The sequence below is a fragment of the Frankliniella occidentalis genome, unplaced genomic scaffold (assembly GCF_000697945.3).
Source record: "Frankliniella occidentalis isolate FOCC.00 unplaced genomic scaffold, Focc_3.1 Scaffold332, whole genome shotgun sequence".
NCBI lineage: Eukaryota > Metazoa > Arthropoda > Insecta > Thysanoptera > Thripidae > Frankliniella > Frankliniella occidentalis.
Window position 1 is genome coordinate 56,937 of NW_026267455.1, and position 15,192 is coordinate 72,128.

Genomic DNA, 15,192 nt, shown 5'->3' on the forward strand with positions numbered 1-15,192 from the left:
GTCATTTTCGTCTGCTTACTGTTGTCAAACTGAACTGAACGACTGACGTGAGCTGCTGCTGGAGCTGGAGCTGGAGCTCACTGGAGCCTAGCTGGAGCTGAAAAGGAGAATGAACTTCAGCTGATTGTTGATTACGGGCCCCATCACAACCATGCCCGCAGCTCAGAACACCGAGCGTGTAGTGCGCAAACACCCAAGACCACACACCACTCTGAGGGAACCAAGTGAAATCAGTTGCTGCCTCAAATATGTCATATTTGGGTCCAACGTCTTGTTCTGGGTCAGTGATCCCCTAACCAAAGTCATTGTTTTCTTTGAAACGGATGTTGCTTCGAACTTTTCTTTGAACTCCTTTGATCTGCTTCGGGTCCATTTTTCTTGTATGTGATGTGAATTCTTGCATTTTGTTCTAGATTTTGGGTCTCTGTATCATGGTAATTGGTATTTGGGCTTGGAGTGAAAAGGATACATTCAACAATCTGAGCCGTCTCACCAATATTGCACTGGATCCAGCATTTGTTTTGATACTTGTTGGTACGTATAAATGCAGTAGAACGATTCATCTATCTATTTTTATCTTATGTGCACTAATACCAACTGAGCTTACTACCTCTATGCGTAACTGGAGCAACTTGGACTTGCTCTAGTTCGTGATTATGACATTGATTCAGCCTTCATTCATTTCTTTTACAGGTACTCTCACCTTCGTTATTGGATTCACAGGTTGTGTTGGGGCTCTGAGGGAAAATACCTGTTTATTATTGGGGGTTTGTATAACTACTTGAAGGGTTCATACTCTACGCTATTCCTCTATTAGTTAACAATATTTTTATTTTGCGAATGTGTCCTTTTCCTTTTCAGTATGCCATCATTTTAGCCCTGCTTCTGTTGGCCGAAATGACTGTTGGTACTCTAGGATTTGTCTTTAAGGATTGGGTAAACACCTTTGCACCTTGTGTCTTATGTAAATAAAATGGAATAAGTCACTCTTACAGATGAAAACTGAGTAATATTCCTTTATTATTTGTTACAACAGATCAAAGCCCAGGCAACTGGGGGATTTCAGGCATTCATTGTACATTACAGAGAAGATCCCGATCAACAGAATCTCATTGACTGGATTCAAGAAGACTGGGTAAACTTCAAACTGACATAGAAAATTAGAAATTTTAACATTCCCTTAAATCATTCATTGATGTATCTTTCATCTCCTCCAGCTTCAATGCTGTGGCATTGAGGGACCCAAAGATTGGGACCGCAACAATTATTTCAATTGCTCCTCACGGGAAGTAGGCAGCAGGGAAGCTTGTGGAGTCCCTTTCTCTTGCTGTCGAAGAAGACCAAATGTAGGTGTAGCAACTTATGATACATAAATTAAGAAATTTGAACTGATAATATTTCAATCCAATATTACAGGAAATAATTAAAAATAAGCAATGTGGCTATGATGTACGGAAGCCTGGCTATGTAAGTATTAAAATCCTTATTTTGAAATAAATTTAACCTTTGCCTTCAAAATAATATTGGGGATAAAATTACGTATCCTAATAATTTATCTCTTGTGGGAGTTGGAGTTGGGTTGGGGGATGATTTGTGTATTCCACATGCACATCACATGTAGTTTAACCATATTAAATATAGTTTGTTTGTAATCTTAACAGTTTTCATACAATGCAAACATTCAATTACTGGTTTGGTTCTTAATTGTTTTTTTTGGGTTTTTTAATCATATTGGGAATTGCTTGCATGCCCTCTATGCAGGCAGATCTTGCACTATGGGATGGGAGAGGGTTGCACCAAAAGTTATATTTTGTTTTTCTAGATACATGAATTGTTCTTCTACCATTTTTGAGCTTTGCTTGGTTGCTGGTGGGTTCTTTCTCTTGGTGATGGGATGGTCTCATTTTACAAAATATCAGACATTAGTTAGATGTCAAAATATTTAGTTAAAAGTGCAATTTGGTCTTTTCGATGTTCTCCAAAATTTATTCCTGTCTATCTGTCTTTCTTTCAAGCTTTTAAAGTCCATTGTAAATTTTAAGTTTTCCCAGGGATCACATCATATACAGTCAACATTTGATTGGCAAATTTTTGAGAGAGGTTGTTTACGGGCAGGTGAAGAATGGATGGAAGCAAATTTATTTAGGGTGGTGATTTCAGGATTGACTGTTGGAATATTTCAGGTACACATATTGCATGTTGTGCTGCATGGTTGTGCTGAATGCTGAAGCATGGCATAGCTGCTTCTTGTGTTCGTAGTTTCTGTCTAGTTCACTTTGGTAGTTAGTTGTGCTCTTGCTCTTAGAAATTTTTTTAGTCCAGATATTGTTTTTACTGCATGTCTCCAGAACTATGACGTTGGAAAAATAATCTACGAGAAAGGTTGCATTCAAGCAGGCGAAGAGTGGGTGGAAAGAAATCTTTTAATCCTGGCATGTGCAGCAGTCGTCGTAGCATTTGTGCAGGTAATGTTCATTAAAAGAAATAACTGTATTTTATTTATTTTGATGCGACCTTTCAAGTCATTGTCTTTGCAACTACAATCACCAGAAATAATTATCGGGAGTCCTCTGGAAGGTTTATCATTTTCCTGCTGATAAGGCATTTTGCATACTGTTAATTTATTTTGTAGAAGGTAGTCTAATGTTTTCTGCTCAATTCGATGGTAGTCCTTTTTTTCCTAGAATTGATGATCAAGTAGTAGTGAGTCCTTATTAATGTTGAATGAATGCTTAGTGAGCTCTCAACATCTGAAATGCTCACCTACCTTTTGCCCTTTGCTTTTCCAAGTTTAAGTATTCAAGGTTTTTGCACCATTTTCAATTATTGAATGCACTTTTTGCAAGATTAATTATGCTATTGTTGAAGTTAGTAGGGTATTTCTGGAATCTAAAGAAGTACAACAATACACTCTAAACTGGTCTCTATCAAGCGCTGATTGGCCATCGCCGTATGATGCAATCAAAGGCCAATCAGCAGGTGGGAGGAATCAGTTGAGGGAGTATTGTTATTGTTTTTCTTTGGGTTTCAATGAAATCCTAATGAATTTATTTTGAACCTTGTGATTAGCTAAAACTAGTCCTTGAGTTAAAAAAATAAAAATAATCTGCTCTTGGAATGTTTTGTTGCTTATCAATCAAGTATTACCAACTGACTTTCTTAGCATTAATAGTGAAGAGGAAAGAATTTGTGTTTAACCAGTTACCTTGCTTTTTCCAGGTCTTGGGAATTTGCTTTGCTCAACATCTCCGTAGTGACATATGGGCTCAAAAAGCAAAATGGCATTGACAATTGCAGGCCTCCACTGCAGTATAGCAGATGGGGCCGACAATTGTTTTCCATGTGTGATATGACTCAGGTCAGAGCACTCAGTAATCCTCAACCTCCTACTGAAGTAGGGCTTAGGACTGGTGCAAAACACCTCACAAACATTGGTGCTACTGTAATTTGGTATAATTTTGCCTGTACTTAAAAGTTTAATCAAGCGGCATTTTGTTGAGGTATAGCCTCTCTATTTTATAGCATTGAATTTGACTTTGGTTTGTGATAACATATTAACTATTGAAGTTGTTTATTGTCTTCCCTGTGTGTTGTAAAATGAGAAAATCTCACATTTCAAGTAGTAGTTGCTTGGTTTATAGACTATTTTTTTCTCCTTACTAATGTAGTAACGAAGCAACTCATTCTTTTTTTATTGATTTCCTAAATTGTGAATTTTGTTAGCATTCCATACCTGTTTTTAACTGCACAGGTAAAAATGTCTTGTGAGAGTACAACAAAATTGTATATAAAAAAATTAGTTGCTTTGTTTTATGTTTATTACAGAGTATGAATTAGATGCCAGTTTGATAAAATGTGTGTACAGTATTACAGGACATTCTTCATCCATGAAGGCATTGTTTGGCTTTAGATTCTTTTAGTGTTCAATGAAAGAAATACTTATTGATTGATGAGATGTAAGATACATTCTAAGTGCGTGAGCACTGGCTTGGAACTTATCCTTTACTAAACCGCTGTGATAATATGAAGCATTTGTGAAAAAGAACTTGCTAATGGGCAGGGGAAATAATTTTATTAAGCACAAGTATTAATCATAGAGGTACGTACATTAATTTCAATATCAGTATAAAAAGAGTTTTATTTAATGTATTGTCTTTACTGTTACGGTAGTGAAACAGCTACTGTAGAATTCACTATTCGTGAATTAGCTGACTCAATTTTAGCATTAAGGAGACTTTTAGATTTATGTAAGTTTTAAGAGTTTGCACTGCAGGTGTCCCACAAACCTGCCTCTCCAGCTCTCCTATTTTCTCAGAAATGCTTTTTTACTGTTTTTTTTGTTTAAGGGAATACCCTGACCAGAGATGATTTTATATAGTAGCCCTTATTGATTTAAAAGTTTGATTTCTCTTTTTATTTGTACACCTGTGATGAGATTTATTTAAACCATGCCTATTGTTAAATAACTAATATTATTTTGTTGTAATTAACAATATGGAAAAAAATATTATATTAATTGCAGAATAACTCGTTGTCAGTCTGTTGCACCTCCTTACTAATATAACATATGGATGAATTCTCAAAGTAACACTCAAGACATGGAACATTGGTTTGATGATGCTCGCTTACAGCATTATTAAATATACTTCAATATTACCTCTCTTAGTACATTAAATAAAATAATGGAACATGGAATCTTTGTTAGAGTATAATGAAAATTAATTGATTACTAAATATTTTTACCACAACACAACTTGGTACAGCTATTTACATCACACTGGCTTGAAACATATAATCTTAATGCTAAATAAATACTTGATGAGAAGCAAGGCTGTCAGAAAATGGGGCAACCAGCAGAGTTGAAGCAAAATAAAATATAAGTCCAAATGTAATGGAAATGGGCAGTGCCGGAAGAGCTTTTTTCAGTACAGCTAGCAAAAGAAGAGTCAGGCACAGTCCCTAAAATATAAAAAAGCACTGTCATTAAAAGAAATTGTTTAAATTCCATTAAACAATTACCAGTGGTCCACAATGAATACTTACGATGAGTATAGCCACAAAGCACGCAAATGTAGTGTTCCAATCACCATATGATGACGCTTTCCCCACCAATACACTGTAGAATATGAAATCTCCAAGACCTAGTTTCACACCTCCTGAAAATTTCAAAAGTAGGATTTTTAATGGCTTGACATTCACTAGCAACTAAAGGAATCTAAATGAAAACTTCACTTACGCTCCTCATCCTCCCGGATACGGAATGGACTACGTCCAGCAGGCTGTCTCCTCTGTTGGTCATCACCTAGATGTTCGCCATCTCCAAGACCAAGTTCATTGGCAACATCATTTTGGCTGGAATTGCGAGGTCGAATCTGCACTTCTTCTTCATCCATGGCCCTTCGCCTTGCAGCTTCTCGCTCACTTGCTTCTTCTCTCCAAGAGGGTACAAATCCACTTTCAGTATCTCCTAGACCCCGTCAAAAAATGTGAGTAAAATGTGGATTAATCCCAACTTAAAACGAAATAAGTGCAAATTACAGGATATTAATTTTGTTACCAGGAGAATCCATCTGAACACCAGAAGACGAACCAGTAGTTTCATTATTTGCAGTACCAACAATTGAGTATACCACTGTAGCTGTAACGAAAAGAACATAAATGAGTTATATGTATAGATACATAGAAATTTGATACAAACATGAGAATGTATGCGGGCGCTGTAATAACTTACAAGAATATATAAGGGCAGGGAAAATGTTTTCATTCCTTTCTTGAGCAGTCTCAACTAATATGCGCAGTGGACCATTAGGTGTTAAAACAGCCACAAGATCTAATAGAGATATCAGAAAACATGAACATGAAAACACGCATCCACAGTGAGAGGTTACAATGCAAAATATTTTGGAAACTTACCCCAAATTGAAATAACACCTAAAACAACCCATGTTGTCCATTCAGGCAAATATTTGATAAAGACCAAAGCCATTAAGGCAGCAACAAAGATGAGATAAGCCTGCTGAAGTCGTAAAGGTCCAACCCAATGAATACAAATCATCCCCATAACACCAAAATTCCACAACAGCAGAACTGCAGTTATATGATCAAGAGCTATGTTGTAGGCACGTAAGCATTCTCTGTAAAAAGAAACAGTAAAATAGTTTTCAGACCAAACAAATTTTTAAGACTTGAATATACCAAACTATAAGTTCATTTTACATACTCAAGGTATAAATAAGAGAAGATGAACAGGAGGATGAAAGATGAAAGTATGAGCCAGCCATGGATGACCTGCAAGAGGTAACAATTTTACTAAATGGTATACGGGCAGTGAACTAAAAGGTTGTAAATTTAATTGTTTAAAATTACCATGTAGCAGCGATATTTGTAAAGAAGAATTAATCCAATTGTCATAATGATTATGACCACCATGAGAATTCCTGCATTTGCTAGAGCATTCCAAACTTTGGTGCTTGCCAAGGGACTTGTTTCATGAAATGGTGTATAGACCCTGATACAACAGAAGTATAAGTTACACTATAGTAATAAGAGCATCACTTGTCAGAAAATAAGAGTAATTAAGAAGTAAAAGGCAGACTTACAGATAAATGCCATCCTTTTTTGAATAAAATCCAATTGAGCTGATGGTTGATACAACCACTAGCATACATAATGATACTGGTACAAAAAGTTTTATTACATGTTGGGCTCCATATCTAAGTTCTTCCTGATCATTTAACCACTCAGCAGATTGATCTCCCGCACGTCCAGGAGCACTATTAACATCGCCATCATTCTAATAAAGACATAAAAATTATCATAAAGTTACAAAAATATAATATCATAACAGACAAATAAGGAACGCTTATCCTCACAATGTTCTCTGCTTGTTCCGGTCTAGGTCTGCTCCTTCTCTCTTTATGTCTGCGCTCTGGATTCCGATCTCTTACTTCATCAAAATCATCCCCCCTCACCCTTGCTTCATCAATATGCCCGTCCATGAGTCCAGCTGCTTCATCAAGTAATCCCGACATCCGCTGAAATAATGAATGAAATAGGTCAAATTGAAACAAGTAGCAAAGTGAGTCAATCAAAATAGGTAAGAAACCGAAAACACCAATTGGTGTGCAATTCACAAGTGGTAAGGGTACATTAGCAGAATTTCATAAGGCAATTAGTATTTTAAGAATATATCTAAAAAAAAAAAAATGAAAAAAAGGGGAGAACCTTAGTGTTATAAATTTAAATATGAAAATATCGTGTAGTTCAAAACTTTCCAACTACATCAAAAACTGCAACAAATAACAAAGCCAAAGATGACAAAGTGACAGAAACGAAAATGTAAGGTTAGGTATTGAAGAAAAATTCTCTAGAGATATCTTCCAACACTATGACTGTAAAATTATACTCCTGGCAACGCAAAGAAATTACCTGTATAACTAGAAATATAAGACCATTACAATGTTTCTAGACGTGTTGTTGTTTTGTTGTTGAGATGTACAGAAAGCCTAATTGTTATTTACACAACCCCGCTGCTGTCTGTCAACCTGCGAATACTGCCGGCTGCCGGCTGCACCTTAAGGCTTTCTATTGGCAGTCGCAGGTGGATCGGATGCGGTGCGGATGAATCGGACATCCGGGAAATGGTGTTGGGACCGGGCGGTAGTGAGGTAAAACCAAGTTGGACGTTGCCCTAGCTTGTTGTGTTGCTAGTCTTACTCACGAAAGAGTGCAGTGGGACTCTAAGAACGCCGAGAGGTTCGAGTGGCAAACTCCCGGACGCCGGACGAGTGATGGTGTCGAGTGGTGTATATGTACCTACCCCATTTGATTCGCCCCAACAACGGATCGAAACGGCCACCTTGCATGGTACATATCTAACTTACTGATGTGAAGCAGAGTTTGGGAAGAGAAACCCTTACAGCCATATCTTCAGGGCGCCCCGCCCGGCCACACCACATCGGGTGGCTAGCTACGCTGGATTTCTGCCCCCCCCCCACGTTTTCCTCTTGCCCGGGGCCCGGTTCAGCGGCTTTCTCAGGGAGGCTATATGCGCGTCCCAAGGATGTAACGGCTCGGTGGCTAAACTGTGCCTCAGGCAGGGCCATGCCAGAAGTCCTTTGTGTGACCGGGTAGTCACGACGTCACGCTGGACGGGATATTTGCCCGAAACCTCTGGGGGTTGAAAGGTAGGGGAGGGGAAGGGGGGTGTCTCATATTCTGGCTGCCTTGGTGGCGGCAAGGATGTTGATGTGCTCCGCTCCTGCCCCGTCCGTCCGCCCGCCCGCTCGTCTTCCTGTCCGCTGTTTAGTCGCTGTGATGACTGTGACAGGGCTTCTCGAATGTCGCACAGAGTGAGACGAGATACACGCTCCCCGGGCCAGCTCCGCCAGCACGCGCGCAGTGCGGGAGAAAAGCCCGCGGGCCCCGCGAGCGCAGAAAAAGAGGGAAAAAACGGAGACAAAATAAGGAGGGGAGGCCACGCGATTCCTCGACTCCGTCTAATTGGCTGAGCTTTGTGCCCGACACGCTCCGCGATCAGGTCCTCGTCTCCTCCGTCGTCGTCCTCGCGGAGGTGGAAGTCATTAGGCGACATCGGCTGGCTGCGGCGCTGAATGCAGCTTCTCCCTAACGAGACGGCGCGGCATCACGGGCGGCACCAGCCGCGGCGGCGGTGTGTCCCCGGAAATGGAGCTGCCGGCTGAAGAGCAGGACTGTCACCGACGGTTTGGAGTGTGGGGATTGTTACTTTCTGTATGGCGCGCGCGGGGCTTTCAGCAAAGGCTGTCTTCCCCGCCAAACCCAACCACCCCCGACGACGCCGCCCACGCCTGCAGTCGCAGAGGACAGGGGTGAGTTCCGCATCCAGAGCCTCATCCAGTGCAACTGTCACACGACTCTTTCGCTGCTGCCTTTTTTGCAGGTGATTCCAGCGTCACGCGCCCCGCGTCGTTGCGTTTCATCCCCGATGACCCTGGCTGGCGCTGCTGGCGCTCAGCTTCCTGCCTCAACATCACGAGCGGGTCGGGCGTCATCCGGAGACGCAAGGTCAGCCCAGGCTGTGGTCCCATCTCACCTCACCCCCAGAGGACCCCGCGACGACCATCGAGCAGTGCTTGACCCTGAGGAAGAGCCGGAAGGTGAGTGGAGTGGAGCCAGGTGGAGGCGTGCAGGACTTACCCAACATCCCCTCCGGAGAGCGCGAGGAGAGCTGCTGTGACCCCCGGGAAGCCAGCCACGTCCAACCCGCCCGCGTGGATGGGGAGAAGGGGGAGGGAGGACGAAAAAAAAGTCCGGGTTTAGCGCGGAGTTAGGAGCTGATGAAGATTGGGGCGGAAAGCTGCACTCGTTAAAAGGACGCCGAGGATAGGGATTAGACACGCGTCGTGCCACACTTTTGCCGGAGGGTTGCGTCCGGAAACGCGCACCTGCGGCGTCGAGGTTGGGGTGGCGATGGGGTGTGATAGCCGTGGGGCGTGGGTAGCACCTTCAAGAGGAAAGTGAAGCAGTCACTCTTAACTAAACTTCGGGTTTAGTGTGAAGGAAATTTTGCAAATTTTTGGGGACTGCTGTTGTTGATGTGTTGTGTTGTTTTGCCGTGCACGAAGCAGCAGGGGTAATAAGGCCGGCGCTAAAGTCGCTCGCTCGCTCTTTATAGGCGCCATCATATCTGGTGAGGTTAGGTGTTTAACGCGTTAACGGCCCTTTCCGAAAGGGCGGTTGATTTAAGCAGAGATTAGGAGGTCTCACCCGCCGGTGGGGTCCACGGCCCCGCGGCGCCCCGCCTTAGAAAGCCCATAACATGAACGCTTTACAAATCCCAGGCCTGTTATTACCACCCTCTTTCTTTCTTTTTTTCCCCCCGCGAGCGTTTGGTGCTGGCTATGGGAGTTAGCGAGCGCGCCGGGGTGGGTGGCTGTTGCAAGAGCAGAAGCTTTCGCCCCGAGCCGGTCATTGTGCCATTCAATCACATCTGGGCTCGCCTCTTAAAACCGCGCGTTCCGTTAGCACAGAGTTAGCACCAACTGGAAATCTTATTTCAATCAGAGAGCGCCCTGCCTTTCCTGCCCAAATCCCCGCGCACTACGCCAGTGGACACTTTGTCATCCACCCCCCGTCTAATGGTCCCGAGGCTGGGCGAGTGGTCCCGAGTGGAGTATACAGGGTGTCCTGCAGCGGCGGCGGCAGCGGCTTAACTCTTGTCGGACTGCCCCGTGAATGGAATTCCTCGGGCAGCAGCGGGGCGGGCGAGGGTGGACCGCGTCCAGCCCCTTCTCCCTTCTTGGCCTTCCCTCCGGCCTGAGGTGAGTAGCCCCGGGGCCTGAGGGAGCCCCGCGCCCCGGCCTCGGCCCCGGCCAGACATTGCTTCTCGCATTATGGTCACGCCTCACGGCCTCCCCCCTCCCCCCCATGCCTTCCCCCCGCGCGCTGTTCAATCTCTGCCCGAAGACGCGCGCGGCGAAGCGAGGTGTCCTCTTCTCTCCTTTTCCTTTTTATCCCAACAATTTTGTTATTCCCGTCTTGTCTTGTCGTGATGCGCTAACTCACCCACCCCTCCCGCCGCCTGCCTTGGGGGGAGCAGCGGGTCCGCCCCGCGCACCCCGCCCCGCCACGCCACGCTACGCCTGAAGGACGACGGCGGCGGCCCGGGGTGGGTCAGATAAGAATGGCCAGAGCAGCCAGCAGCGGGCCCAGCCCAGTCCCCCGCAGCCCCACGCCTCATGGACTGGCCAGAACGCGTTCATAATCCATTCAAAAGGGCCCCTCCCCGCCCCGCCGCCGACTGCCGGACCCGCTGGGCCGTGCGCTCCCTATAACGTGGGAATGCCCGCCCCGGCCCGGCCCGGCCTGGCCTGGTCCGCCCCAATGGGGGACAATGGCGACACAGGCGACACGCGTCCAGGACATCATGTGGGCCTCGGTCCAGCAGCAACCCCTACCACCACCCGGCCCGGCCCCGCTAGGTAAAATGGTCCGAATCAAGTCACGTCACGTCTTCACTCTCGGCCGGGAGCAGCGGCGGAGGGGAGGCGGGGCGAGAGGGTCTTAATTAGCGAAAGAATCGGGCTGCGCGCGTTATGAAAGAAAGGAGAGACAGAGGTTCATATTCCGCGCGGCCGCTGAACCTTTGGGGCGCTGCTGCTGGAGAGGCGCCCGAGGGGTCTTTCACCTTCAATTCGCAAGCGTACACCAATTTTCCTGTTCTCATTGCTTCATTTTTTCAGAGTTTTCTTTGATTTTTCCTAATTTTCCCTGATATTTTTTCTGATTTTCTCCGTTTTTTTTCGAGGGGGAAACGACTGTTACACTCTCTGTCTTATGGATAACCCGGATACCTCTGGAGTTTCCTCCGGATTACGTTGATTTTTCTCTAGGATTACCCCGGACTACACTAAAACTTCCCCGGATTAACCCCGTATTTTTTGAAATTTCCTTGGATTACACCTGCCGGATTACCTAACGGCTGTCAGCCGGATTACCTTTAGTCGTTTCCCCCTCGATTTTTTCTGATTTTTCCTTGATTTTTATCTGATTTTTTTCTGACTTTTCCTCCATTTGTCTGATTTTTTTGGAGGGTGTTACACTGATTTTTTTGAGTGAAGTACTGGAGGCGCCCGCCCTCGCTTCGCGCGGCGGTAACGAAAACGGAATGAGTACCGCGCTCGTTGGGCGGGGAATGCGCAATTGCGCGGTGCGTCCTGCAGGAGGGCAATGACTGCCCCCCGAAGCACCCAACGACCCAGCGAGCGGTAGGACCTGGCTCCTGCAGTCGCTGGACTGGAAACGGCGCGCGCGGGGCTGCCGGGGGGCTGCTCACTCCATACCACTCCATGGCAACGGCGGGGCTCGGGGTGACGCGGCGCGACCCGACGACGACTGACTCCAGTGGCCCAGAAGCAGACCGGTATTAGCATGGATGTATGCGGCGGGGGGCGCGGCAGCGGGGCTGTGTGTCCGCGATACTGCTGCCATTCTCCCATTCTCCCCATGTTTATGAGCGCGTCGGGCGACACGTAAAACTGGGACGTAACGCGTTGGGCGGCCCACCACGCCGCGATGCGATATGAAGAAAAGGCCGTCCGCAGTCACGCCGTCGTCGTCCGCGGCGCCGGCAGCGGCAGAGGGAGGGGCGTCCCATATCCGTCAAGCATCGCCACATAAACGATATGCGACAAATGCAAGCTGCGGACGTGGACGAGCAAAAGGGTGCCTTCGCTTCCCCCACCCCCAACAACCCCCTCCTTTTGCCCCTCCACCCACACCCCCTCCGGCGCCCTTCCTCCAGGCACGGACCCCGACTCGTAAAGAGAGACAAACTCCCTCTTAAAGCCGACCAAGCGGACGCGGGGAGAGCGTGCCGCGACGTATCGACGGAAATCATCGCGGGGTGCGACGGTGCGGCGTGGCGCCGCGGGGCGGGGCGAGGCCCGGCCTCTCCGCCAGATACGCACCGCGAGATAACCCACAGAGAGTCAGAATCTGCTGTTTTGCAGAGTCGTGTTTTTTCCTAGCTGGAATTAGAAATCACGATGTGATATAGCACGATGGCATATAGTCTGGCAGAAAAAGGTGAAGCTGGAAGAGGGATGGGGGGGGGGAGGGAGGGGGCACCCGACACAAAACCTCTATGTATTTATTCTGCATGTTTGCCGGGCACGCGACCTGCGCCCCCTCGAGTTGCCAACATTAAAGGACCCAGAGTCACTCTCTGCGGGTCGCTGGGTGATCCTCTCTCCTGGCTCCAGGGTGGGAGGGGGAGGGGGGTCTGCGCCAGCCAGGGCTTTGGCCGCCCTGAATGGAAAGACGAAAGGAAAAGGAATGGCTCTATTGGCTGTTTAGTGTCTGGTCTGGCCGTTGGACCCGGCCGGTCCCCCCCGGCCACGGGCTGCTAGTTCGCGGAACGTTCTTTTCTCTATTAGCAATGAAATGGAATGGCCGTTGGATATCGGCGGCAGGGACAGCGGCGGCCAGCGGCGGCGACGGCGCCTGTTGCTCCAGCAGTCCTGCGAGCCGGCCCTGCGGACGGACATGCAGCCATGAAGGCCATGGACTCCCCGATCACCGCCTACGAGCTGCCCCCCTCCCTCCCTCCTGAGAAAACTATAATATAGCATCTAGCACATGTCTTGTTGCAGGTTTGGCGTTTTCTTTGATAACGTGTGGGCGTGGGCGCGGGTGGGCGTTGGTTTACTTTTGATAACAAATCAGAATAGAATAATAGAATCTTACGCATTTTCTCATAAAAAGTAAGACGGGGCCTGGCAGTGCTATTCTTCATTGCATTTAAAAGTTATTTTGGTCTGCTCGTGGCAGACTTCACACTTGTCTACGGGCCGGCTATGGCGACAGGGTTTCAAGATTAAATGAACCTTTCTGCGTGTCGCAGCCGGCTGGGAAACTTCGTAGACCTTCTCGCCATACTATGCGACACTGATGTTGGCGGAGAGTGAAACGCCCGCAGGAAATTGGTGCCCCTCTCGCTCCTCTCGCTTCTCGTCGTCTATCCGCGACATCGGCGCGTTTCGGTGGAGCAGCGCCGCCGAGCCGCTGATAGCCGGGCCATGTGACGGGGCGCCCCTCCCGGGCGCGGGCGCTTGCGGCACGAGTCATAACTTCACCATGGCTGGACAAACTAGCGGGAGCGCAGTCAGCAGCACAGCGCACGCCGCGCACAGGCAGGCCGGGGAGGGGTGCAGGGCAGAGCCGGGCAGAGCAGGGCGTCGGCAGGGCTGTAAAGGCGAGGAATGATCAACCACAAAACGCGGCGGGATGGGTCTGGGGCCGGGGGAGGGGGAGAGAATTAGTGCGGGGGCTCCGGCGGCGGCGGCCGAGCTCCATGTGACTCATGTCAGCACGCATGAATTCGTGATGGACCCTGATGAAGGGGCCGCAAGGGGAGCACCGCCGTCGAGTTGGCCTCGGGGGAAGGAGAGAGTGGGAGAGAGGGAAGGAGAGAGAGAGGGCTGCCCGGGAGGCAGAGCGACGACGACGGCGAGAGAGAATATTTCCTTAGCGACATTAATTTCCGGCAATGACGACGCAAACACTTTTGACCCGCGGCGCGGCTGCCTGACCAAGTTGGCCCATGAAAAGGCAAAACGCTTTGGACCTCTGTTTAGTGGCGGGGCGTGGCGGGGCGTGGCGGGGCGTGGCGGGGCGTGGCGGGGCGCTTCTTATGATGGCTGGCGCGACACCTTACGGCCCTACGCTTTACGCGCACCCAGAGTGTCGCATCCGCGTCCTTCTCTTCTTCCTCCTCCTGGTCCCCCTCCTCCCTCTCCTATCTCCTCTGTCGCAGTTTGAAATGCGGACCGGCGGACGCGTGGAACGTGGACGCCAGGAAGTCGTCGTCGTCGTGGACTTCATTGCGGCAGTATAAGGCCGCCACCGTCCGCCGCCGTCCGCCGCCCCCCTTTCACCCGCACCACCTTCTAATGAACCAAACCCATGCCTCCCCTTCACACACACACACACACACACACGGCGTGTGTCGGTGGTGGCGGCGCCTCAAAGCACAAGACAAGACGCCCCCGGGCATCGGCCGGCGCCCCTTCTCCGCCCCGCCACGCCACAACCCCCGCTGCCGCTACTCCTGGTCATCTGCCCGGGGCGCGGCGTGGCGGAGCGTGGCGCCGGCCGCGGATTGGGGATCGGGCCGTGAAAAGGCGCGACGTAACAAGCTGTAAATTCTGTAGTAGCGGCTGTAAGCTCGGGCTGTAAGTCGCACTAAATGTGTGGCCGGCCGGCGCCTGGAGGCGCCTCAATGCGTACTTAACGGTGTACACGGCAAAAGGACGAGAGCCGTGCCGTTGTTTTTCACGGAAACTGTGAAAACTTGTATTTTTATTTTCCTAAAAATATTATGGACGTGAGTCTCAGGTTTTGAGGCAAATCGGCACGCTACAATTTTTTGCAGTCACCAGACTTGGCTGCTTTGATCTGTGGCCGTGCTCTCTCCCACTTGATTGAGGAGCGGCAACCCCTGCTCCGTGTCCCGTGCAGGTGGGCCGGGACTAATCGCAATTTTATTAAGGCGCTCGATCGGCGATGTCAGGGATTCTTCGGGGGCGATGTCAGGGATTCTTCGGGGAATTCGATCACAATTAAAAATCCTTGCTCTCGCTGCCCTCCCCTCCTCGCGGCTGCCCGCTCGGCTCCGCTCCCTTGCCACGGTGCGTCTCCTCCCCTCCCTCC

The 15,192-nt window shown here is 48.2% G+C and overlaps 2 protein-coding genes and 1 long non-coding RNA gene across 5 annotated transcripts; 2 read left to right on the top strand and 1 right to left on the bottom strand.

The window, feature by feature from the left end:
- Window positions 1-9: 9 nt before the first annotated feature.
- Window positions 10-4,527, top strand: LOC113206435 (tetraspanin-5). 2 transcript variants are annotated; one of them, XM_026422524.2, is made up of 9 exons: window positions 10-280; window positions 414-534; window positions 694-767; window positions 862-936; window positions 1,037-1,135; window positions 1,218-1,346; window positions 1,417-1,467; window positions 2,043-2,183; window positions 3,220-4,527. In XM_026422524.2, exons 1-9 carry the CDS (start codon window positions 152-154, stop codon window positions 3,286-3,288), a joined length of 888 nt encoding a protein of 295 aa, XP_026278309.1. In that variant the 5' UTR covers window positions 10-151; the 3' UTR covers window positions 3,289-4,527. The 2 variants fall into 2 exon arrangements, with proteins under 2 accessions (XP_026278309.1, XP_026278310.1); XM_026422525.2 differs by lacking the exon at window positions 2,043-2,183 and adding an exon at window positions 2,349-2,465.
- LOC113206431 (presenilin homolog) lies at window positions 4,051-7,940 on the bottom strand. 2 transcript variants are annotated; one of them, XM_026422518.1, is made up of 11 exons: window positions 7,884-7,940; window positions 6,873-7,034; window positions 6,600-6,793; window positions 6,367-6,508; window positions 6,221-6,288; window positions 5,914-6,134; window positions 5,732-5,830; window positions 5,558-5,638; window positions 5,237-5,467; window positions 5,044-5,156; window positions 4,051-4,959 (listed from the first exon to the last, which is right to left on the bottom strand). In XM_026422518.1, exons 1-11 carry the CDS (start codon window positions 7,923-7,925, stop codon window positions 4,804-4,806), a joined length of 1,509 nt encoding a protein of 502 aa, XP_026278303.1. In that variant the 5' UTR covers window positions 7,926-7,940; the 3' UTR covers window positions 4,051-4,803. The 2 variants fall into 2 exon arrangements, with proteins under 2 accessions (XP_026278303.1, XP_026278304.1); XM_026422519.2 differs by lacking the exon at window positions 7,884-7,940 and adding an exon at window positions 7,429-7,585.
- On the top strand, window positions 7,602-9,131 carry LOC127751078 (uncharacterized). The gene is made up of 3 exons (XR_008011961.1): window positions 7,602-7,667; window positions 8,540-8,849; window positions 8,921-9,131. It is a non-coding gene; the product is annotated as an uncharacterized LOC127751078 (long non-coding RNA).
- Window positions 9,132-15,192: the final 6,061 nt, after the last annotated feature.

Excerpts from the sequence above, each read along its gene's own strand:
- LOC113206435 (XM_026422524.2), top strand. The coding sequence starts at position 152 with ATGCCCGCAGCTCAGAACACCGAGCGTGTAGTGCGCAAACACCCAAGA. Across the intron at positions 535-693 it reads ATTTGTTTTGATACTTGTTG|GTACTCTCACCTTCGTTATT; the intron begins GTACGTATAAAT and ends TTTCTTTTACAG. Across the intron at positions 1,136-1,217 it reads ACTGGATTCAAGAAGACTGG|CTTCAATGCTGTGGCATTGA; the intron begins GTAAACTTCAAA and ends CATCTCCTCCAG.
- LOC113206431 (XM_026422518.1), bottom strand. The coding sequence starts at position 7,925 with ATGGCTGTAAGGGTTTCTCTTCCCAAACTCTGCTTCACATCA. Across the intron at positions 6,289-6,366 it reads ACAAATATCGCTGCTACATG|GTCATCCATGGCTGGCTCAT; the intron begins GTAATTTTAAAC and ends TACCTCTTGCAG. Across the intron at positions 5,468-5,557 it reads TGTTCAGATGGATTCTCCTG|GAGATACTGAAAGTGGATTT; the intron begins GTAACAAAATTA and ends GACGGGGTCTAG.